The sequence below is a fragment of the Salvelinus sp. IW2-2015 genome, linkage group LG17 (assembly GCF_002910315.2).
Source record: "Salvelinus sp. IW2-2015 linkage group LG17, ASM291031v2, whole genome shotgun sequence".
In the NCBI taxonomy this organism is placed as follows: Eukaryota; Metazoa; Chordata; class Actinopteri; order Salmoniformes; family Salmonidae; genus Salvelinus; species Salvelinus sp. IW2-2015.
Window position 1 is genome coordinate 7,113,799 of NC_036857.1, and position 25,588 is coordinate 7,139,386.

General features: G+C 43.8%; 1 protein-coding gene across 3 annotated transcripts; it reads right to left on the bottom strand.

Moving 5' to 3' along the window:
* Nucleotides 1–1,747: 1,747 nt before the first annotated feature.
* Nucleotides 1,748–25,490, bottom strand: LOC111976594 (DDB1- and CUL4-associated factor 1). 3 transcript variants are annotated; one of them, XM_024005552.2, is made up of 25 exons: nt 25,403–25,490; nt 24,440–24,572; nt 24,161–24,237; nt 23,969–24,042; nt 23,763–23,876; nt 23,519–23,656; nt 21,253–21,903; nt 20,976–21,077; nt 12,780–12,938; nt 12,469–12,648; nt 12,065–12,274; nt 11,689–11,858; nt 10,757–10,884; nt 10,414–10,649; nt 9,169–10,235; nt 8,694–8,892; nt 8,520–8,602; nt 7,643–7,727; nt 7,311–7,544; nt 6,999–7,092; nt 3,798–3,902; nt 3,374–3,447; nt 3,140–3,232; nt 2,681–2,930; nt 1,748–2,268 (listed from the first exon to the last, which is right to left on the bottom strand). In XM_024005552.2, the coding sequence occupies exons 2-25, from the start codon at nt 24,562–24,564 to the stop codon at nt 2,213–2,215; spliced, it is 4,704 nt and encodes a 1,567-aa protein (XP_023861320.1). In that variant the 5' UTR covers nt 24,565–24,572; nt 25,403–25,490; the 3' UTR covers nt 1,748–2,212. The 3 variants fall into 3 exon arrangements, with proteins under 3 accessions (XP_023861320.1, XP_023861318.1, XP_023861319.1); XM_024005550.2 differs by having other exon boundaries at nt 1,748–2,271; XM_024005551.2 differs by lacking the exon at nt 25,403–25,490 and adding an exon at nt 24,792–24,812 and having other exon boundaries at nt 1,748–2,271.
* Between the last annotated feature and the right edge of the window lie 98 nt (nt 25,491–25,588).

The window sequence follows — 25,588 nt, forward strand, 5'->3', positions numbered from 1 at the left end:
CAGGCTAGAAATGTTTTAGCTTTTTTGTTTGTTATTGTGAAGCTTGGATTCAATGGCCATTCCTTGCTGCACACAACAAGCTTACATTCCCCATCACAAGGGGATTTATGGCTGATTTAAGATTTAATCGTAAACCACGTTACGGTCAACCCTGTTACTTTGTTTGGCACTTAGTCTTTTTTTAAATTTAATCTCTTTGAGATGGGAAAATTTATATTTTTAATTAATATAAACGTGAAATTTATATAAACTTAATTTTTTGGGGGGAGGGACCAAGTCAGATTTCTCAAACATCACTTGGTGGACCAACCCTAATATTGGGGTACAACTAATGACTACGTTTCCTCCACATGCGATTCCCATATTCTCTTCGTTTTATGTTCTGACCGATAACCCCTGGCTCTATGTAGGCAGAAATGTGAGCAAACTCTCCATCACAGCGACTGAATAATAGCTGTTGGGTGTATGATGCATATGTCATATTCAATGTTCAGGCCAGGGAGTTAGTCTCTTAATGTCAATGGTTCAGGGTTTTCCAACAATGAATAGGCTTAAAGACAACAGAGCTCAACCTTTCATTTTATTTATAGTAAAAATACTTTTAGATAAAAACATGTTCTGTACAGTATGTATGGATCTTTACAAGAGTGCCTCCTTGAAGAAATGAGAAGAGGCAGAAGGTAAAGAATGTAATCAAACTAGGTAAAGAAAGCATGATGTATTGGCAATAGGCAAGACCACGCCTACATTTGAATCGAGTGTCTTAATAAAGAAGATGCAACTGAATAATAGAGCTATCCACAATTAAATACTTATCAGGAATAGCTTCTAAATCCACCCAACATCAAAAGTTCAGAAAGATGATCCAAACAAGCCCACTTCAGTCAAAATACACTGTCTGCATAATTGACAGTAGGCAAACATTCTCCAATCCAGGTCAAGTTCTGTTGGTGTTGTTCCATGAGAGGACCAATCAAATCCAAAAGAGTAAAATGAAAGGTAAACAGGTTGTAGCTAACTAAAAACTGAACAAGCAATGTCTTCTAATGAACGCAAAACTAATCCTAACATGTTTGCATGCAATCCAAATGTAAAGTATGTATTCCCTTAGACTAACCTGTGTGTGGGCAGCAAAAACCCAAGGTTAAGATCAAGCATCATTCAAAATGTCAACCAAAGCCAAATTCATACTTGGAAAAAGACAGACATCATTGAAGGCCTCATTATGTAGACATACAACTACACCAATCGTGTGCTGACAATATTTGTAGTCCACATTTTACACTCACTAATGTGTGAAGTTTCTAAACAAAATACCAGTTTTCAGCATTTTTCAAGAGCACCATGTTTGATCTGTTGCTATGACGACAGTGAAATCCAGTGGTGTTGGTCATTGATAGCACTATTGTGTGTGGCGTCTTGGTCGTTGGTCACGTTTGTATAGTAGAAGGTGGTGCAGTGGAGATGAACCTGAGGATATGGCTGCTTTAGCTCCACATAGACTGTGTGTTAGTGGAAGCCTCATGCAGCACCTTAGTCTTCAGCAGGCCACATGGGAATTGATGCAGTATAGAACAGGATGTTTGAGTCAGCCAACACTGCCTTACCAATCCACAGTGTCAGAAGTAGCTTCATTCAGTTTCCCCATCTAAAAACAGCCCTTCAGTTTCCCAATCTAAAAAAAATTATACAAATAGCGGTGGCCATTCAGCATTCTAAAAAATAAAGGATAGTCCATATCAAAGGGTAAACTTTTGAAAGAGCTTTAATGAAATCAAAATGAAAAAATTATAACCTCAGTTGTTGTTGTGTCTGTACAAACATTGTTTTCCACTCATCAAGCCCACAGTGTAATATAAAACTATATCATATACAAATCTTCTATTTTTTCATGAATTCAATTTCTGTAGAAATGTTTTGAAAGGTGGATCTCTCTTCTGGCTCTTCACTGACTCCTTCAATCAGCTTCTCCCAGGATGACTTGCTCCTGGGCGGTGGGGGGCCTTGGACAGAATTCCAAACTGGCAATGCTCTGTTGGCGCTCTCAGTTCACTTCCCAAATCGCATCCTTCTTTCTCCCCAACTCTCTCTTATCTAACTGTACCTTATAGTCTTGTCTCAGTTGTTTATGACGGTTCACCCACATGGAGCGCTCTCTCCAGGAGTCTGGACGCGTCGTCCTAGTTTCTCTGTCCCAGACACTGACGGCTCCTCACTCATTCAGGGACAGGATGATGTCATCCTCAAGGTCAGAGTTGTCAGAGCTGTCTGCTGGGTTGACAGAAAGACAGCAAAGATACATTTAGAGATCTGGGGGATAAATGGGACAGAATACTATACAGGTCACTGCTGTGGTGGTAAAAAAATGACAGAATACAGAAACGACATGCCTTCCGCAACATAGCCCCAGACAGTGTGAGGGTCCATCTTTTTTTCCCTTTTCCTTTCATTCAGTCAATCCCTCTCAAGCGGAAGTGTCCTCACACAGCAGTAGAGTAACAGCTTTTCAAGAATAATAACATAAATGGCTACGTCATTACTAAAAAGTGTTAAGTAGCCTAGCCCTTATGACAACAGGTTTTAGTTTACTGTTTCCAACGACTTCAACCTTGCCTGTCCTGCATCCCATGCTGTACCTATCAGTGAATGTCTGAAGGWCAAACTGACAACTGTTACTCACTGTTATCCAGGGCAAGGTCCCCATCTTCCTCATCGTCATCCGAGTCATCATCATCCTCCTCCTCCTCTCCATCCCCCTCCAGCAAGCGAGACACCTCATCGTCGGAGAGAGATAATTCATTGTTCCCGTCTTCGTCTTCCTCATCCTCCCCGTTATCGTTATCCAGCTCAGCGATCAGAGGGTCCGTGTCCATGTCATCATCAGAGTCATCATCATCATCATCATCGTCATCATCTTGATCGTCATCCTCCTGATAGGGACAAGTGTTCCAGAACAGCCGTGTAAGTAACATGCTTCGCAGATCTTACATTTCTATATTTAGGTTGTATTCCTTGCAACAAAAAAGACTGACACAACCAACCAATCTTCTAATGTTAGTGATTGGTGATTTGATTAATTATCTACCAACATAATAGAGCGGTGCTTTTTGAAGGAAGCGGGTTTGTTGTGTCTCTTTACCTGATCGTCTTCATCCTCCTCCTCTTCAGCCAGTCTCTGGCGTCCCACCTCGTACAGTCTGCACACCGTGTCTGTGTTGACTGAGTCCTGGTTCTGGATGGGAAACCGCAGCAGTCAGAAACATACAACTGTTGTATCAGAGGCGGTCTCCCAATACTATTCTACCAGTGTGTAACATTTGATTCAAGCCCGTTCAGATTTATTGTGTTATATTACAGATGACAAAAGACCTACCTCAATCACAGCCAGGTAGCAGTCCTTGGTGTCCGTGCAGAGGTCAAAGATATTCCTCTTCACATCAATGGTGGCTGGGAGGGAAAAGACAGGGGGTATGTTTCACTGATGTCATGTAATACATAAACCTGTCACAATAGTTCAAACTTGACCATAGCTAAAGATGTTAATACAAAAAGAAGTTGTTTGGATGGAGTCTATTCGCTTACGGAACAAAATGAATTATATTCACTTCCACAGCAAGATGCTACAGACACCAAATACATCCAAGACTATTGCTTCCCAGTTGGTGGGTCAGGAATTGTTGCTAGTGACTCATGGCTGGGTTGTTTAGTGTCGTGCAGTATAAAACTGGATAGTCAATTCCTGATAAATGCAACGGCTTGAAACTCTGGTGATGGTGTGGGTCTTAGAGCCATCTCACCAATGGGTTTGTAGTCGGTGGCGTTGAACGTCCTGAAGGAGGAGCCAAAGGGAGTCTTCGTCTGCATCTCCATTATGTCATCATCATCATCTGCCTGGAGCATCGCTGCAAAAACAACCCAGCAGGGTTAGGTTCTCTACATGCCACAACTGGAACACATACACTGTTGTGCTTCATAAACAGAGAAAAAGCAATAGAGGTGTATGGATGGATACAATTATTTTTACAGGCAAAGGGTAACAGTTGCATCAGTACAAAGGAGCTGATCGTAGACTACAGGAAAAGGCGGGCCAAACAGGCCCCCTTTAACATCAACGGGGCTGTAGTGGAGTGGGTCGTGAGTTAAGTTCCTTGGTATCCACATCACCAACCAACTATCATGGTCCAAACACACAAAGACAGTCGTGAAGAGGGCACGACAAAACCTTTTCCCCCTCAGGAGACTGAAAAGATTTGACATGGGTCCCCAGATCCACAAAAAGTTCTACAGCTGTACCAGAGAGCATCCTGACCGGTTGCATCACCCCCTGGTATGGCAACTGCTCGGCATCTGACCTTAAAGCGCTACAGAGGGTAGTGCGTACGACCCAGTACATCACTGGGGCCAAGCTTTCTGCCACCCAGGACCTATATAACAGGCGGTGTCAGAGGAAAGCTCATAAAATTGTCAGCGACTCCAGTCACCCAAGTCAGAGTGTTTTCTCTGCTACCGCACGGCAAGCGGTACCGGAACGCCAAGTCTAGGACCAAAAGGCTCCTTAACAGCTTCTACCCACAAGCCATAAGACTGCTGAACAATTAATCAAATGGCCACCAGACCATTACATTAACCCCCCCATTTGCTTGTACACTGCGGCTGCTCGCTGCTATTATCTATAGTCGCTTCACCCCTACATGTACAAATTACCTCAACTAACCTGTAACCCCTAACACTGACTCGGTAACCCCTGTATATAGCCTTGTTATTCTTATGTTATTGTGCAACTTTGATGATCTATTTCTTTATTTGGTAAATATTTTTGTAACACTTCTTGAACTACATTGTTGTTTAAGGGCTTGTAAGTAAGCATATCACGGTAAGGTCTACACTTGTTGTATTCGGTGCATGTGACAAATAAAGTTAAATTAGATTTTTTATTTAGAAGGGAAAATGGGTGGCCAGATTGATAGACATTGACCCATTATTCTGGCTACTAAATCAGTGTGGTGTGGATGTGCAGAGCCTTCATGGTATCCACAAGGCTTTGGATAACAGGATTGGGGTCAATTCCATTTCTATTGAGTCAAGTGAACTGGAATTCCAATGAAAGAAAAGAAAAATCCTCCTTGAAAATGGATGGCAAGGTTAAATTCAGGTACCTGTAATGTGAGGATTCATCATGGCAAAATAACAGCTAGTTGCACACATACTGGCTGAACAGAGGTGTGGATGGATGAATAGATCGATAGTAAACTCAGCAAAAAAAGAAACGTCCTCTCACTGTCAACTGCATTTCTTTTCAGCAAACTTAACGTGTAAATATTTGTATGAACATAACAAGATTCAACAACAGACATAAACTGAACAAGTTCCACAGACATGTGACTAACAGAAATGGAATAATGTGTAACAGTCAGTATCTGGTGTGGCCACCAGCTGCATTAAGTACTGCAGTGTATCCCCTCATGGACTGTACCAGATTTGCCAGTTCTTGCTGTGAGATGTTACACCACTCTTCCACCAAGGCACCGGCAAGTTCCCGGACATTTCTGGTGGGGAAATGGCCCTAGCTCTCACCCGCTGATCCAACAGGTCTCAGACGTGCTCAATGGGATTGAGATCCGGGCTCTTCGCTGACCATGGCAGAACACTGACATTCCTGTCTTGCAGGAAATCACGCACAGGAAGAGCAGTATGGCTGGTGGCATTGTCATGCTGGAGGTTCATGTCAGGATGAGCCTGCAAGAAGGGTACCATGAGGGAGGAGGATGTCTTCCCTGTAACACACAGCATTGAGATTGCCTGCAATGACAACAAGCTCAGTCCAATGATGCTGTGAGACACCGCCCCAGACCATGACAGAACCTCCACATCGATCCCGCTCCAGAGTACAGGCCTCGGTGTAACGCTCATTCCTTCGACGATAAACGCGAATCCGACCATCACCCCTGGTGAGACAAAACCGCAACTCGTCAGTGAAGAGCACTTTTGCCAGTCCTATTTGGTCTAGCGACGGTGGGTTTGTGCCCATAGGCGACGTTGTTGTCTGGTGATGTCTGGTGAGGACCTGCCTTACAACAGGCCTACAAGCCCTCAGTCCAGCCTCTCTCAGCCTTTTGCGTTCCTGATGTAACTCGGACAGTTGTTGTTGCCATCCTGTACCTGTCCCGCAGGTGTGATGTTCGGATGTACCGATCCTGTGCAGGTGTTGTTACACGTGGTCTGCCACTGCGAGGACGATCAGCTGTCCGTCCTGTCTCCCTGTAGCGCTGTCTTAAGTGTCTCTCAGTACGGACATTGCAATGTATTGCCCTGGTCACATCTGTAGTCCTCATGCCTCCTTGCAGCATGCCTAAGGCACGTTCACGCAGATGAGCAGGGACCCTGGGCATCTTTCTTTTGGTGTTTTTCCAGAGTCAATAGAAAGGCTTCTTTAGTGCCCTAAGTTTTCGTAATTGTGACCTTAATTGCCTACCGTCTGTAAGCTGTTAGTGCATGTTCATTAATTGTTTATGTTTAGTTGAAAAAGCATGGGAAACGGTGTTTAAACCCTTTACAATGAAGATCTTTGAAGTTATTTGGATTTTTCGAATTATCTTTGAAAGACATGGCCCTGAAAAATTTCATGATAAGAGTGGTACTGCTGCTAGAGTGCCACTGCTGTGGGTGGATCTATCATGGCCTCACAGTGTCTCTGTCTACTGAGCTGTTACAATGGTGTGGATGTGGGTGGATCCATCATGGCCTCCCAGTGGCTGTAGCTGTGAACCAGCTGGTTAGACTCCTCTGCTAGCTCAGGGCACAGCCTCCTGGCCATATGGTTCAACAGGGCCGTGTGGCATCAAACACACACATCTACATGCACTTTTCCACACGTCGTGAAAACACAACCCCACAAGCATTCACCTTTCTACACACATCTAAAAGTCTTAGCTCTTCACCACAAGGTGAAATTTGACCAGCCTACCACAGTAGACTACTTAATTTCCTATAGTCCTTACCTCCGTAGATGACCGTGCCGTTGTTGTTGAAGACGATCCTACACTGGTCCAGAGCTGGCACTGTGTGGAGGAGGTGAAAAGTCCGCAGGTCCCACTGACACAACCATTAAGGAATCACACGGTCACATTATCAATATAGCATATTGACTACTCTACCTAATTCCTCTGGGGTTGGGATGTACTCAACAGATGGCATGGGACAGTCTCATCTTGACATTAGGCCACTTATCAGACAAACTGATGCAGGCTCAGTACCGCCAATTAACTCTACAAATATGACTATAACTATTGTACAGTCTGTGAGTCGGATACAATTTCAGTGTTGACGATGACCTCCAGGCCATTGGGGTGGAACACTCCACTGATGTTCATGTTGAACTTGTCAAACTTGTGGATGGCACGAGCCGAGCGCACGTCCCACAGTACGCCGTCATTCAGCACCAGGTCATCAGTGGGGTTAAAGGTCGCACAGTTCCTCTTGTAGTTATTGGCCAGGTCCGGGTAGTTGAGGGTCAGGGTCTTCTGCCCCGTCTGGATGTCATAGATCTGGAGACCCAAATATCAGGTGATCAGGACAAAAAAAAACAAAGCTTGTGTACCTGGTCGTTCAGTTGAACCTGTAGATGTTTGTAAAGAAGACTTACGTGAGCTATGTGTTCCTTTGTGCCAATAACTCGGTCTTGTGAGAGTTTGCTGAACTCCACATAATGATCATCTAAGAAGGAATGCCTGGAAAGAAGAATAAATAGAGATAAATAGAAAATATTCCTTACAACCTCTGACTTCAGCTCATACAGAATAAGCCATTTAGGTTAAGTAATGATGCACCAATGTTGCTTTGGTTAAACTGAGGGCAGAAGGAAGCCCCACTACACTGTGTATTGTATGAAGTGAATATTTCAGCCCTAAGACATAGTGATAAAAAATAGAAAGTAACATATTGCAATACTATATTGATACTTTGACTCAAAGTATTATTTTTTATTTGTAACTTGTTAGCTAGCGCTAGAGGGCTGTACCTGCGCTAACCCTCCAGTATTTTTCATCCTATAGCTTGTTGGCCATCTTCTTAAATAGTGAGACATGTTTTCAGTTATTTTATTTCCATGATTGATCAAAACTAATTTCCTCATGTTCTCTCGTCTCTCTGCAGCAGACATAGTGAGCAGTGTTCGGAACATCAAATCGCAATAAATATTACAGTATTGAATGGTGAGAGTCGCAATTCATATCGTATAAGCACCTAAGTATCGTGAGAGTATTGTATTGCGAGGTCCCTGGCAATTCCCAGCCCTACTAAGTCAGTTCAGTTAGTGTGTATAATTAACGAATGTGTCAGCCTCTTTCAGCAGTTCCATGCTCTGCTGGCACTGAGCAGCTGGACCATTGGGCAGGGAGCACCATAGACACACAACCAGTAGAATTAACCATAGAAATGGAATGGGTAAAGCAGTCATCCCCATTTGAAGAAATAACCAACTGTATTGATCTGACATGGTCAGTCTCCTGTGTCACACTTACTTCATGATGAACACCGACTTCATGCCCCACAGTGCAGACAGAGGATAACTCCATGATGCCGACGTCAACAACAGAGAGCCATCCTGATGACAAAAAAGACAATAAAAGTTTCACAAAAAAACTCATGTTTTAGATATCCACAAGACATGTAGATTTGTAAATGTCCCCACTAACCCGTGATGGCTCTAGGTGTGTGATGGCAGAGCTGTGGCAGCTGTAGCTCGCCTCCTCCTGGCCTGTGAACACATTGTAGAGTTTGAGCTGGCCCGTACACGTCCCCAGCATCAGGAACCGCTCACGGGCAGAGAAGGCACAACACATGAACCCACTCTCATCCTCATCTGCCTCCCTGAACACAGACATGGGACGAAACCTGGGGGAAAGGGGAACATGTTATCCAGAGAAACCTGGGGGAAAGGGGACATGATATCCCAGAGAAACCTGGGGGAAAGGGGAACATGTTATCCAGAGAAACCTGGGGGAAAGGGGAACATGTTATCCAGAGAAACCTGGGGGAAAGGGGAACATGTTACCCAGAAAAACTTGGGGGGAAAGGGGAACATGTTACCCAGAGAAGTCAATCTAAAAACCCATTTAAAAGACAATGACGAGGACTTTGAGTCCCCAGTGTATTAGGAACCAACCATACCTGCTAAAGATGAGGTGTCTGTCGAAGCAGCCCCCGTCCACCCCTCCATACTTGGGGTAGACGACCCTGCGTGTGTTTCGGGAGGTGAAGTTGGTTGGGGCCTGGCGCCTCTGCTTGGGTTCGGGGCACTGGTGGGGGGTGAAGAGGGAGAAAGGGGGGCAGGTGGTGACAGGGTTCTTGCAGCGCGCGTGCTGCTCCCTCAGGTACTCTGTGATGATGCTGTCCAGGGCAGGGGGAGAGGGCAGGTGTCTGTCCAGCTGTTTCTTCATGGCTGGACTCTGGCTGAAGGCACCGTAATCTGACTTCTGCCTCAGCACCCGCGGCTTCTTACAACTGGCAGGCACGGGGCACGGCGATGGGCGCTCTCGCGTGAACACGATCCGACCAATTAGGGGAGAACCGTTGCTTTGGTGAGGGGTCAACAGGGGAGGGGCGGCCGGAGGGAGTGCGAGGAGTTGCGATGTCGAGGGACGGGGCTGAACTGACAACGGCATGGACGGATGAGAGCCGTGGCTCGCCAACCGCGCTGCAACCCCATTGGCCAGCCGAGGGGTCCTGGGGAGGGCAGGGGCAGGAGAGGCAGGAGGAGGGGGAACAACGACAGGAAGTAAAGCTGAGGAAGATGGGTGGGGGAGGATGGCCATGGGGAGGTCGGCCTCCTTGGTGAGTGTAGTGGCCGTGTCATGCAGGCCTTTGGCCACCAGGTGGTTCCGGATCAACAGCAGTAGCTCCTTCTCAGGGAAGGAGATCCTGGACTGGGCCACCACATTAGCCCTCTGCAGCCAGGCCAGGGAGACATCCGTCCCTATCATGAGGGGTTTACCAGACACTCGCTTGATGAGCTCTGCCGCAAACTTACAGAACTTGACGTGTTCGCTGCGTTTGTCTTGGAGCACAGGCTCCTTCATGAGCTGCTGGATGTGTCCACTGCTGAAGAGAGGCAGCTTGCTGATAATCTGTCTGACTGAGCTGGAGCGGGACAGACCCACCAGAGCCTTACAGGCCAGGGCACGGATTTGATCTGCATCTGTGATGGGCATCTTCACCGTCAGCAGGGACAGGAGCACCTACAGGGAGATGGCAGAAGAACTAGCTATGGTTACGAGTGCATAATAACAGTATTGAGAAATCATAAATGTAACCCAAACCATTAATAAATAGAGAGAAATCAGAGACCAGTAGCACCCAACAACATACCAGCGTAATATCTATCAATAGACAGTTCTGAAGTTAATCTTTTCTCACCTTGATGCCGTTGTTGGACTGCACCACGTTCCACATCTTGCTGAGCACGCTCTCACTGCTCTTGGTGGTCTGGGGCAGGCGTCTACGAGGAGTGCCCGAGATGAACTTGCCGATGCTGGACATGCGTTTGTCCGGAGCGCACACACAGTTGATGACCACCTGCAGAGCAGACTTCTGGATCTCGGCGTCGTTCACAAACACCTCTCCCTCCGCCACCAACAGGACTACACTCATACCTGAGGAACAACTGAACATTAAGATTAAACCCCAAAGCAAACAGTCCTGGTCTGCTGGATAGATAAGGAGGTGTCAATAGAACGCCATGGCAGGACAGGTAACGTACCCACGGTGGAGACTGCGTTACCCCCCTCCCCATCTGGCACAGCCACAGACTCAGCCATCAGCAGCTGGGTCTTAGGGATCACCGTCAGGATGCTCAGTATGTCCAGGGCATAACGCACTGTGTCACTCCTAGGGGACAACACGGAGGGAAACGGAGGGAATTAGTCACACAGTATTACTCGGGTATTCACTTAAATTGTGAAAAGATATAACAAATGTTCTCCTTAATGAATAGAGATGTATTTTAATATAAAGCAGAGTATTTTAATTATGGATAACCATAAGGCACTGGTTAGTTTTGCAGCAGCTACTCTTCCTGGGGTCCAGCAAAATTGAAGTTGCACTATCCAGAAATCACTCTGGCATTTCCTGGTTGCTAAAACTATAACAGTTCGCCTAATTTCAGTTTGTGACAAAATAAGCTAGTATAGTGTAGAGAATCATTGTACCATCTAAACCACTGTGAAATACATTTTCCATAACCATAAATATTGTTTCAGCTGTTTGAAACTGGTATAAAAAACGAAAGTAAAAAAACACGCAAAAATGGGAAGCATGGAAATAGAGCACATGAACAGATCTAACACTTCTTAAGACTTGCTTTCAAGTAGAATGAGATCTAGACATTCGGTCAGGTCGCCCAAAAAGTTACATATTGCCACTTTAAGGCAAATTAAATACAATAATAGCAAATTATATTCTCACTAAAACATTTGTAGCATCCGAACAGTTTGGCCTACAAACTATTATGTTTATGGAAAGATGAGACTCACGAACACAATGGTGTTCTCCGTTTTGCTCTACAAACCCCAACAAGCGTCTTGGCAGTCGTCTGAAGTCAGTACAGCCGATCTGCCAACTTCCCACAAGGACTCTCCCTCTCATCTGTACTTGCAATAGAGAAGGAAGGTTGCATTTCTTATCTGTCCTTACCTGCCATAGTAGGTCCTCCAGTCACAAGCAATGGAGATGAGCTGTAGTAGCAGCTGAACACAGGACAGCTTGTGGAAGACCTCAGCTGGCTCCCAGTACAATCTGACTGGTCCGTACTCGATCAGGAACTCCATCATCTCCACCACCTGCTCATGGGTGTAGCTGCACGCCTGGGGAACAGAAAGACAATGAGGCACCTCTGAAGGAAAAACATCACCACGGTTCATCTGTGATGATGGTTCCAGGGGGTTGGGGTCAATTCCATTCCAATTCAGAAAGGGAACTTTAGAAATCCCTATAGAAAAAAATTGGCAATTTGGAGCGAACACATTCACTTCAATCTCCCAACTCAAATGGGACGGCCTGTTCCGCCTACCTTGTAGTAGGGCTGAGGGTGAATGGGAGCGCCCCCCTCAGTCCTCTGCAGGGACTGCTTGACCTGCTCCACCTTGATGGCCAGATGGGCCTCGAAGAACCTGCGCAGGGCCATGCAGGTGTGCTTGGCTGTCTGTCTGCTGGAGAAGATCTGATCATCACTCAGCAGGGCCGCCTGGTCTTCAGGGTTTAAGATCTCCAACGTACTTATCTGGATACAGTAGAATTATACACAATAAGCAGCAGTGTAATACACACTGCAACAGTGAGCATTCAGAGAACATTCAGAGAACTGATCTAGAGACAGAAATACCAAAACAGTATTTTATACAAATATTAGAAAACCCTGTCCTAGTGACAGCTAGAGGAAACAGAAGCAAGAATAAACCAGACAGGCCCTCCTACCAGGTTGACAAGGCGTCGGAGGCCGTCCTGCCTGTCGAAGAGCTCCAGCACGGCTCGGTAGGAGAAGGAGATGGAGAAGAACATGGTGGCGTGGCAGCAGCCCGAGGCGTGGGAACACTCCAACAGCCACAGAGTGTAGCTCACCACGTCAGACAGGATGGAGTGAGGCAGCATACACACCTAAGGGGAACAGAAACACATGAAGTGAACACACAATTTGTATTGACTTAATTTACTTCAATGTAAATCTGTGTTACACCCACAGACCACAGGAACAGTTAATCTTTATGGTGTGTGTTTGTGTCCCCTACCCTTTCCATGGCATCCTGGTTGTAGGCCAGGTAATAGAGGCACAGAGACACCCCTGTGGCAGCCATGGAAGGCTTGGGGATCTCCAGAAGCTTCTGAACTCCTCCATGGGCCACAAACTGGGCTGCAAACTTCTTATGCAGGAGCAGGGAGGCCAGGTACTACAGGTAGAGAACGGGAATCCTAGGATAAAGCTGGGATGCTCTTCTTTAAACAATTGAGACGCATTCTAAGTCAGTTACAGCTAGGGCTGTGGCAGTCACGAAATTTCYTCAGCCAGTGACTGTCAAGCAAATAACTGTTGGGTCTCACGGTGATTGACCGTTAATTAACAAACATTCAGCATCTCCTGGCTTCCACACATCTACAGTTGAAGTCGGAAGTTTACATACACCTTAGCCAAATACATTTAAAAACTCAGTTTCACAATTCCTGACATTAAATCCTAGTAAGAATTCCCTGTCTTAGGTCAGTTAGGATCACCACTTTATTGTAAGAATGTGAAATGTCAGAGTAGTAGAGAGAAGGATTTATTTCAGCTTTTATTTCTTTCATCACATTCCCAGTGGGTCAGAGGTTTACATACACTCAATTAGTACTTGGTAGCATTGTCTTTAAATTGTTTAACTTGGGTCAAACATTTTGGGTAGCCTTCCACAAGCTTCCCACAATAAGTTGGGTGAATGTTGGCCCATTCCTCCTGACAGAGCTGGTGTAACTGAGTCAGGTTTGTAGGCCTCCTTGCTCGCACACGCTTTTTCAGTTCTGCCCACAAATTTTCTATACGATTGAGGTCAGGGCTTTGTGATGACCACTCCAATACATTGACTTTGCTGTCCTTAAGCCATTTTGCCACAATTTTGGAAGTATGCTTGGGGTCATTGTCCATTTGGAAGACACATTTGTGACCAAGCTTTCACTTCCTGACTGATGTCTTGAGATGTTGCTTCAATATATCCACATAATTGCCCTACCTCATGATGCCATCTATTTTGTGAAGTGCCCCAACCCTCCTGCAGCAAAGCACCCCCACAACATGATGCCGCCACCCTGTGCTTCACGGTTGGAATGGTGTTCTTCGGCTTGCAAGCCTCCCCCTTTTTCCTCCAAGCATTACGATGTTTCATCAGACCAGAGGACATATCTCTCAAAAGTACAATCTTTGTCCCCATGTGCAGTTGCAAACCGTAGTCTGGCTTTATGGCGGTTTTGGAGCAGTGCTTCCTTGCTGAGAGGCCTTTCAGGTTATGTCGATATAGGACTCGTTTTACTGTGGATATAGATACTTTTGTACCTGCTTCCTCCAGCATCTTCACAAGGTCCTTTGCTGTTATTCTGGGATTGATTTGCACTTTTTGCACCAAAGTACGTTCATCTCTAGGAGACAGAACGCGTCTCCTTCCTGAGCGGTATGACGGCTGCGTGGTCCCATGGTGTTTATACTTGCGTACTATTTTTGTACAGATGAACGTGGTACCTTCAGGCATTTGGAAATTGCTCCCAAGGATGAACCAGCCTTGTGGAGGTCTACCATTTTTCTTCTGAGGTCTTGGCTGATTTCTTTTGATTATCCCATGACGCCAAGCAAAGAGGCGCTGAGTTTGAAGGTAGGCCTTGAAATACATCCACAGGTACACCTTCAATTGATTCAAATGATGTCAATTAGCCTAATCAGAAGCTTCTGAAGCCATGACATCATTTTCTGGAATTTACCAAGCTCTTTAAAGGCACAGTCAACTTAGTGTATGTAAACCTTCTGACCCACTGGAATTGTGATACAGTGAATTATAAGTGAAATAATCTCTGCAAAAAATTGTTGGCAACATTTCTTGTGTCATGCACAAAGTAGATGTCCTAACCGACTTGACAAAACTATAGTTTATGAACAAGAAATTTGTGGAGTGGTTAAAAAACGAGTTAATGACTCCAACCTAAGTGTATGTAAACTTCCGACTTCAACTGCACAGCTACATTATAGAAAGTCTAATAAATCCATGTAATACAGCCTACACCTTCAAAATAAATTCATTATTTATTTTAGACAGGTCTAAAGAAGCATGACATGAAGAAAATGTAATCTATTTCAGAAGAACAGAATAGCATACTTTGAGTTGTCCTTATGTTAGATCCTGATCTGGCTACTAGTTAATTTAGCAGACAAGATTTGCTTAGAATTCCATGGCATTATTTTATAGCATAAAGAATACAATTGAACAAAGCTGAATAAAACAGAAATATTTCAGCAAACAATTTGAAGGAGTGTGCACATTCTGTGGTTAACAAAGAAATAGGTACTCCTATCTGCTTAATTTAGAGTTATTAATGTAACTTTAGTTGTTCTACAAACGTTGGGCTATATGTTTTGATTTTTAATTGATTTTAAGGCTGCATGATGCAACTAATGATGATTTGAAAAAAGTTGCTTGAAAAGGCATTTGCTCTGCTTTGTTTTTTTTGCGCAGGCTGTACAATATTCATTAGTCTCTCATTTACAATTTGACAAGAACTTGATAATGCCTCGAATTTCACGGTGGCATTCCCTTTCTGGCTGTAATTCACCCTAAAAAAATCCATGCCTTCTCCCTGAGAGCTGCGCACTCTATCACGTGATCAAGGTCTTTCTCAGACTACAAGCGAAGACCGACACATCCGGGACACAACTGCGAATGTCCTTCTCCAATTCCGAGGTGCATATTGAAGATTTAAAGTTACGGTCCACATGTACTTTTCGTCAGCCAACAAGATCAGTAGGCCTAACAGCAAAAGCAATCTATCCCATAGCACAAAAGTCGACTTGTTCTATTCTGTGCGATAAATAAATATTCCAAATAGTCTGGGACAGTTGTGGGACGCAATAGATCCCAAATTAAAACAACCACTAGCATCAAAAAAACATTTACACAATGTGGCTGACAACAGATTAGAACGTTTAGCGTAAAATGTTAAACTATTAGGCTATTTCTTCGCAGCAATGCGCACATGGCAGTAGGCCATAAACTGGACTCTTCCATTAGCTGGAAAGACCATAATCAAAAGTGACCGCAAATGCGATTATCCATGTAATGCTTTATTATAGAAYTGAATTTATGGTGAATATTATCTTCCCAAAACTTGAAATAAATCTAATTTTATTTGTCACATGCACCGAATACAACAGTTATTGGTGTTGATAATAGTGTTGACTTTACAGTGAAATGCTTACAAGCCCCAACAACGGAGTTAAGAAAAACATTTAAGTAAAAAAGATTAAATAAAAAGTAACAATTAAATCAATTAATTAAACCGCAGCAGTAAAAAAATAAACTATACCGAGGCTATATACAGGGGGTACCGGCACCGGTTAGAGGTAATATGTACATGTAGGTTAGGTAGAGTTAAAGTGACTATGCATAGATAATAAACAGAGTAGCAGCAGCGTAAAAGAGGGGTCTGGGAAGCCCTTTGAATAGCTGTCCAGGAGTCTTATGCCTTCTGGGTAGAAGCTGTTGAGACGCCTTTTGGACCTTGACTTAGCGCTCCAGTACCGCTTGCCGTGCGGTAGCAGAGAGAACAGTCTATGGCTAGGGTGGCTGGACTCTGACAATTTTTAGGGCCTAACTCTGACACCGCCTGGTATAGAGGTCCTGGATGGCAGGAAACTTGTAGTGCCTTGCGGTCGGAGGCCAGGCAGTTGCCATACCCGGCAGTGTTCAACACATGCAACCAGTCAAGATGCTCTAGATGGTACAGCTGTAGAACCTTTTGAGGATCTGAGAACCCATGCCAAATCTTTTCAGTCTCCTGAGGGGGAATAGGTTTTGTCGTGCCCTCTTCACGACTGTCTTGGTGTGTTTGGACCATGATAGTTTGTTGGTGATGTGGACACCAAGGAACTTGAAGCTCTCAACCTGCTCCACTACAGCCCTGTCGATGAGAATGGGGGCGTGCTCGGTCCTCCTTGTCCTGTAGTCCACAATCATCTTTGTCTTGATCACGTTGAGGGAGAGATTGTTGTCCTGGCACCTCACGGCCAGGTCTCTGAACTCCCGCCTATAGGCTGTCTCATCGTTGTCAGTGACCAGGCCTACCACTGTTGTGTCGTCAGCAAACTTGGTGTTGGAGTTGTTCCTGGCCATGCAGTAATGAGTGAACAGGGAGAACAGGAGGGGACTGAGTACGCACCACTGAGGGGCCCCTGTGTTGATGATCAGCGTGGCGGATATGTTGTTACCTACCCTTACCACCTGGTGGCAGCCCGTCAGGAAGTCCAGGATCCAATTGCAGAGGGAGGTGTTTAGGTGCTTCGTGATGAGCTTTGAGGGCACTATGGTGTTGAACACTGAGCTGTAAGTCAATGAATAGCATTCTCACATTGTCCTTTCCCACCTAGACAAAAGGAATGCCTATGTTGAGTGCATTAGGAGATTGCATCATCTGTGGATCTGTTTGGGCAATTTGCAAATAGGAGTGGGTCTAGGGTTTCTGGGATAATGGTGTTGATGTTAGCCATGACCAGCCTTTCAAAGCACTTCATGACAGTAGTCATTTAGGCATGTTCCCTTGGTGTTCTTAGGCACAGGGACTATGGTGGTCTGCTTGAAACATGTTGGTATTACAGAATCAGTCAGGGACAGGTTGAAAATGTCAGTGTAGACACTTGGCCAGCGCATGCTCTGAGTACACGCCCTGGTAATCCGTCTTACTCACATCGGCTACGGAGAGCATGATCACAGTCGTCCGGAACAGCTGATGCTCTCATGCATGTTTCAGTGTTACTGAAACTCACACGTTGCTTATGTATGCCAGTTAAGCTCTAAACCCCTTGTAAAGCAGATGAATGTGCTTAATTTAAGAAGTTATTTGGCCACTTTAGTTGTGATACAAACCTTATTATAACATATAGGCCTTTGGGCTAGGTTACATGAGGTGTGCGACTATGCTGGGCATCATTCACAAGTGATAATATATAATTCACAACCCATCAGACTATTCATGATTTCATCATGTCATTACATTACAAAAAAATATACAATATCAGTCAAAAGTTTGTACACACCTATTCATTCATGGGTTTTTCTTTATTTTTACATTGAAGAATAATAGAAGACATCAAAACTATGAAACGTGGAATCATGTAGCAGCCCCAAAAAATTTAACAAATCAAAATATGTTTTATATATTTGAGATTCTTCAAAGTAGTCACCCTTTGCCTTGATGACACCTTTGCACACTCTTGGTATTCTCTCAACCAGCTTCACCTGTAATGCTTTTACAACAGTGTTGAAGAAGTTCCCACATATGCTGAGCACTTTTCTGCTTTTCCTTCACTCTGCGGTCCAACTCATCCCAAACCATCTCAATTTGGTTGAGGTGATTGTGGAGGCCACAAAGGCACGGCGGTTGGAACCAAAAATCTCACATTTGTACTCATCAGACCAAAGGACAGATTTCCACTGGTCTAAAGTCCATTGTTCGTGTTTCTTGGCCTAAGCAAGTCTCTTCTTATTGGTGCCCATTAGTAGTGGTTTCTTTGCAGCAATTCGACCATAAAGGCCTGATTTCACGCAGTCTCCTCTGAAAAGTTGATGTTGAGATGTGTCTGTTACTTGAACTCTGTGAAGCATTTATTTGGGCTGCAATCTGAGGTGCAGTTAACTCTAATGAACTTATCCTCTGCAGCAGAGGTAACTCTGGGTCTTCCTTTCCTGTGGCGGTCCTCATGAAAGCCAGTTTCATCATAGCGCTTGAAAGTTTTTGTGACTGCACTTGAAGAAACTTTAAAAGTTCTTCAAAATGTTCCAGATTAACTGGCCTTCATGTCTTAAAGAAATGATGGACAGTCATTTCGCTTATTTGAGGAGTTCTTGCCATATTAATTACTTGTTCCTTTACCAAATAGGGCCATCTTCTGTATACCACCCCTACCATGTCACAACACAACTGAAATTCAACAAATTAACAAGGCACACCTGTTAACTTCTTACGGCGACAACATCCGCTGAAAAGGCAGAGCGTGAAATTCAAATATATATTTTTGTGCAATACACCAAATTAAAGCTTTACTTCTTGTTAATCTACCCATCGTGTCAGATTTCAAAAAGTCTTTACAGCGAAAGCACACCCATATAATTATGTTAGGTCAGAGCCTAGTCACAAAAACACACACAGCCATTTTCCAGCCAAAGAGAGGAGTCACAAAAAGCAGAAAGAGATAAAATGAATCACTAACCTTTGATGATCTTCATCAGATGGCACTAATAGGACTTCATGTTATACAATACATGTATGTTTTGTTCGATTAAGTTCATATTTATATCAAAAAATCTCAGGTTACATTGGCACGTTATGTTCAGTAATGTTGTGCCTCGAAAACATCCGGCGAATTTGCAGAGAGCCACATCAATTTACAGAAATACTCATCATAAACTTTGATAAAAGATACAAGTGTTATGCACAGAATTAAAGATATACTTCTCCTTAATGCAACCGCTGTGTCAGATTTCAAAAAAGTTTTATGAAAAAAGCACACCATGCAATAATCTGAGTACGGCGCTCAGACACAAAAACAAGCCATTCAGATATCCGCCATGTTGTGGAGTCAACAGAAATCAGAAATAGCATTATAAATATTCACTTACCTTTGATCTTCATCAGAATGCACTCCCAGGAATCCCAGTTCCACAATACATTTTTGTTTTGTTCGATAAAGTCCATAATTTATGTCAAAATACCTCATTTTTGTTAGCGCGTTTAGTTCACAAATCCAAACTCACGAGGCGCGGGCAAGTCCAGGCGAAAGTTCAGACGAAAAGTCCAAAAAGTTATATTACAGTTCGTAAAAACATGTCAAACGATGTATAGAATCAATCTTTAGGCTGTTTTTAACATAAATCTTCAATAATGTTGTAACCGGACAATTCCTTTGTCTTTAGAAATGCAACGGAACGCAGGTCGCTCTCACGGACACACGCGTGACCAGCTCATGGCATTCTGCCAGACACCTGGTTGAAACAGCTCTCATTCTCTCCCCCTTCACAGTAGAAGCCTCAAACAAGGTCATAAAGACTGTTGACATCTAGTGGAATCCTTAGGAAGTGCAATATGACCCCATTTACACTGTATATTAGAAAGGCAATGAGTTGAAAGACTACAAACCTCAGATTTCCCACTTCCTGGTTGGATTTTTCTCAGGTTTTCGCCTGCCATATGAGTTCTGTTATACTCACAGACATCATTCAAACAGTTTTAGAAACTTCAGAATGTTTTCTATCCAAATCTACTAATAATATGCATATATTAGCTTCTGGGCCTGAGTAGCAGGAAGTTTACTCTGGGCACGCTTCTCATCCGAACGTGAAAATGCTGCCCCGTATCCCAAACAGGTTCATTGAAATGCATTCCAGGTGACTACATCATGAAGCTGGTTGAGAGAATGCCAAGAGACTGCAAAGCTGTCAAGGCAAAGGGTGGCTACTTTGAAGAATCTCAAATATATTTTGATTTGTTTAACACTTTTGGTTACTACATGATTCCAGGTGTTATTTCCTAATTTTGATGTCTTCACTATTATTCTATAATGTAAAAATAGTAAAGATAAAGAAAAACCCTGGAATGAGTAGGTGTGTCCAAACTTTTGATTGGTACTGTATGCGTGAAATTTATATTGATTTAGAATGGACCATTATCACGCAACTGTCTTGAAAAATGGCCAGAGGAAAACATACATGTAATCTATGCACTTAAATAGAGAATGGAGGATGCTTTTCCAGTGATTAATTTTCATGCCAGTCAGTTAAAGCTATACTCCTGTTGTATGGTTGAGCAATGTGCTTAATATTAGGAAAGTTGAGAAATAAATATAGTAGGCCTAGCCTATAGAAAGCTGATGTGATGGCCTCTTAAAAAGAGGATCACTCTGTTTTCTCATGCAATTGCATAGCCTATAGAAATGTTGTGCAACATTAGCTCATGGGCTCTCATGAAGTGTTTGATTCGATTTTCAATAACATTTGCATTAATGTCAGAGTGATTAGAGGGACAATATAGTGCTGAGTACCAGGCAGTTAGCACGTTTGGTAGGCTACTAATGACCAGCAGCATCTGAGCTTGGAAAAGCCTAATTAGCGTGACTAAACGGTCACGTGGAAATTGGCTGCCTTCGTGACTCGTGACCGCCGGTAATACGGTCACCGCAACAGCCCTAGTTGTAGCAAGGTTACCTTGAGAGCCTCAAAGGTGAGCTGTACATCGTTGGTCTGCTTCAGGTCCATGTAATGGATGAGCAGCTCACAGGCTCCCATCTGCATGAAGACAGCCAACAGCTGAAAGACAGAAAATAATACAGAGAAATGAATCAGTTATGCAGAGTACTACTCGTCTGTCTAGCAGTCTACAGTTATTTATGGCATAATGTCTTCAACGAGTACAGTACTAGCTCTTATAATAGAGTTTGACAAGACTGACATCTGCTGGTAGGTTTATGTAGCAGACACTAACCTCCTGGTACTCCCCCAGAGGGGTGAGGTACTGTAGGATGAGCCTCTGCTCCATCTCCGGGGTCAGAGGGTAAAGGTGATAGTTGTTCCCAATCACCCAGGGGCTCATCTCAGACCAGCTGCTGTTGGACAGCTCGCTGAAGTTCCTCTCCGGCTCCGGCAGGGAGAAGTTCAGCTTCTGTTTTACCTTCCGTCCATTCTCCCTCTCCGCCCTCCTCTTGAGGTGACTGCTGCCCTCCGCCCTGCTGTCTAGGAAGTCCCGGTGGGACAGAGACTGCGGGGCAGACACGGGTTTCATCTGGCCTTTGATGGACGAGCTGGTGCAGCTGCTGGTCTTGTGGGAAGAGTTGTCAGACTCATTGCTGGGGAAGGGGTTCTCCTCTATGTCCTCCTCTGGTCCCATCTCTGTTCTGTTATTCCCTGGGGGGAAGGGGTTCTCCTCTCTGCCCTCCTCTGGTCCCTTCTCCACCCTCTCCGTGCTGTTATTCCCAGAGGAGAACGGGGTGTCCTCGAAACCTCCGTCGACAGTCTCCTCATCCAGAGGAAGGAGAGGTTCCCCCAGGGCCTTCCTGGGACTGGGCCGTTTAAACTCCTTCCTGTTCTCAGTGTCCTTGGCCTGCAGCTCACGTAGCCGCTGCAGCATTAGAGGCACCTGAGAGAGCGAGAGAGAGATGCATAGCGTCCTTCACAGATACTGATGGACACCATGGCGCCCACATGTGGCAACACATGGTAAAATTAAATTGAACCCACATTGCAGTATTTATACAAGATCTTACATTCATGTTGTTAACTTCTTATGGCTGGGGGCAGTATTGAGTAGCTTGGATGAATAAGGAGGTGCACAGAGTAAACTGCCTGCTACACAGTCCCAGAAGCTAAGATATGCATATTATTAGTAGATTTGTTTAGAAAACACTGAAGTTTCTAAAACTGTTTGAATGATGTCTGTGAGTATAACAGAACTCATATGGCTGGCAAAAACCAGAGAAAAAAATAAAAACAGGAAGTAGGAAATCMGAGGTTTGTAGATTTGCCTATCCAATATACAGTGTCTTTGGGGTCATATTGCACTTCCTAAGGCTTCCACTAGATGTCAAGAGTCTTTAGAACCTTGTTTGATGCTTCTACTGTGAAGAATGAGGGAAGGAGAGCTCTTTGAGTCAGGTGTCTGGCATGAGCTGACCACGCGCACTCCCGTGAGAGCAACCTGCGTTCCATCGCATTTCTGAAGACAAAGGAATTCTCCAGTTGAAACATTATTGAAGATTTATGTTAAAAACATCCTAAAGATTGATTCTATACATCTTTTGACATGTTTCTACGAACTGTAATGGAATTTTAAAAACTTTGTCAGGACCTAGTGCCTGCGCATTTGGATTACTGTACTAAACGCGCGAACAAAAAGGAGGTATTTGGACAAATTATGGACGTTATCGAACAAAACAAACATTTATTGTGGAACTGGGATTCCTGGGAGTGCATTCTGATGAAGATCAAAGGTAAGTGAATATTTATAATACTAATTCTGGCTTCTGTTGACTCCACAACATGGCGGATATCTGTATGGCTTGTTTGGGCTCTGAGCGCTGTACTCAGATTATAGCATGGTGTGCTTTTTCCGTAAAGTTTTTGAAAATCTGACACAGCGGTTGCATTAAGGAGAAATTTATGTAAAGTTCCATGTATAATACTTGTATCTTTTATCAATGTTTATTATGAGTATTTCTATAAATTAATGTGGCTCTCTGCAAGATCACCGGATGTTTTGGAGGCAAAACATTACTGAACATAACGCGCCAATGTAAACTAAGATTTTTGGATATAAATATGAACTTAATCGAACAAAACCTACATGTATTGTGTAACATGAAGCCCTATGACTGTCATCTGATGAAGATCATCAAAGGTTAGTGATTAATTTTATCTCCATTTCTGCTTTTTGTGACTCCTCTCTTTGGCTGGAAAATGGCTGTATTTTTGTGACTAGGCTCTGACCTAACAATCGTTTGGTGTGCTTTCAGCGTAAAGCTTTTTTGAAATCGGACACTGTGGCTGGATTTACAACAAGTTAATCTTTAAAATGGTGTAAAATACTTGTATGTTTGAGGAATTTTAATTATGAGATTTCTGTTGTTTGAATTTGGCGCCCTGCACTTTCACTGGCTGTTGTCATGTCGATCCCGTTAACGGGATCTCAGCCATAAGAAGTTAAACCTTCTCAGGGGCTTAATAAAAACACCTCATAATAGGGTTTGGGCACTGACCAGGACTGAGTTCTCCTCCCTGTAGTTGGCAGCGATGTCCTGGTTCTCCATGGCTCCAGCCAGCAGGCCCGTAGCATATATCATCAGGGGTTGCTCAGCCTCCTGGGCCCATTTAAACAGCCTCTCCACTATGCCCTCCTGTCACAAACACAACATCATGATTATTGAACAAGTTGCATATTCTAGCTAACTAAATCTATAAAGATGTTTAAGTGCATCTCCACAGAAGCAGGTTGTAGCATACCTTCTCCTGAAAGACCACAGCGGTCTCCAACCCAGGCATGATGTTCTGCAGCAAACGACAGGCTGCTGTGTTAAGGGTGAGCTCTCTGCTGGTCATCACATAGCTATTCACCAGCTGGAAAAAGTCAGGAGTTGAAATAGCATGCACTCACCAGATCATCAATTTACAAATAATACTAAGTAAGTATAATTGTTTTCCATTCTTACCGCATTCATGAAATCATCATCTTTGAACAGGATCTTAAGCAGGTGACCCAAGACGCATTCTGGATCAGCTCTCCCTAAGTGGCAAAAGGTGGGGAGAATTAAGAATCTACAAAATGTCAACAACTATCACTTTTGCTAACTATAGTTAATTATATAGCTATGACTACACACAACATAAATAAAACATCTTACCAGGGTGCCTGTCATCAAAAGGATCAGGATCAGCTTTGTGATATTCCTCAGTCTCCCTCTCCACCAGCTCTGAGATCCTGAGAGGAAAATAAAACCCATGATATATTCAAAATAGACAACATATTCCTAAATGTCCAGAGACTTTAAAACAAACTTCCATCCATCCCTGCAAGTAATGTGCTCTGAATAAAGTAAGTGCATTTTTGTTGTTGTTGAAACTTCCCATAATATCCACTGGTGTTACAAAACATTATCCTCCTCTATTACACAGACACTCACTTGGTGAGGATGTTAACCAGGTCTGGTGTGCTAGCCTGCTGCTCCCCCTCCCACTTCTCCAACCAATGCTCCAGCAGAGCGGTCAGCTCTGCCTTGGAATCCACGCTGGCAGATGCCGACGCCATGGTGTGGCCTAATACACATGATGAAAGAATGTGCAAAACACTGGATTGGTGCAAGCAAGATGGAAGCATTGAATGTTGACAGAAAAGTGGTAGGAAAACAATCTAGCCCATATCAACATTTACAATGACAGGCAACTGACGGATAGTGATAGTCACTAACACTAGCTTACTTATTTGGCCTGCTCCTGAAATAAAATATATTTCATGCATGATCTATCTATGCTCACAAACACAAACCACGACTTCCTCTCCAGTTGCAACCAGTGACTCAAAGGGGACTTTTCTTTGGGCTTCAGTTCAGAACAGATCCAGTTAGACAGTTGCATAGGTCCCTAGAGACTCCAACGGTCAACAGGTGATTTGGTCATGATGCTAGAAACCATCCAATAGCTTTAGCTATCTAACGTTACTGTGTAGTAGCTACTAGTTAGCCTATTAATAACGTCAGCTTGCTACCGTTACTGTCTCTGGAATATATAGCTAAACGTTAGCTAGCTACTGTACACCAGGATGACAAAACACAGTCATCGGTACCTCGATAGCTAACTTATTTCTTAGATAAACTCTGCAGGTGTGAAATACCCCGTTTAGCTAAATGTACCAGCTAGATAGCTAACTACGGATATTCGCTATATAGAGTTACAACGTTGGAAAATCTGTTGAAGCTAAGTTACACTTAGTTCAGTGTTCAGAAACAGCTGTTTGCATTGATTGTGCACACGAGCTAGCTACAAGACCGCCCAGAGTAGACAGTTATTAATGTGCGAGACAGCATTGTTGGCTAACTAACGCTAGCTAGCTAGCGAAAACATTATTAGCATGTTATGCGAATGCGTACCTTGATATGCTCAATTTTCCCTCGCTTTCCTTATTCCTTCCACAAAAAAAATACTTTTTAAAATCCCGACATACACTTGCTAGCTAGACCTGTATTGTTAAAAACAATACAAACTGCAGCTTCGCACAGCCACCTTATCACTTGTTTTAGCACAGCCTTGTTCGGGGTTTATTATGGCGAACACGT

Coding starts and splice junctions, on each gene's coding strand:
- LOC111976594 (XM_024005550.2), bottom strand. CDS start 24,564: ATGGCGTCGGCATCTGCCAGCGTGGATTCCAAGGCAGAGCTGACCGCT. Junction 24,238..24,439: donor CTGGTTAACATCCTCACCAA/GTGAGTGTCTGT, acceptor TTTTCCTCTCAG/GATCTCAGAGCTGGTGGAGA. Junction 3,448..3,797: donor CACCGACTACAAACCCATTG/GTGAGATGGCTC, acceptor TTTCCCTCCCAG/CCACCATTGATGTGAAGAGG.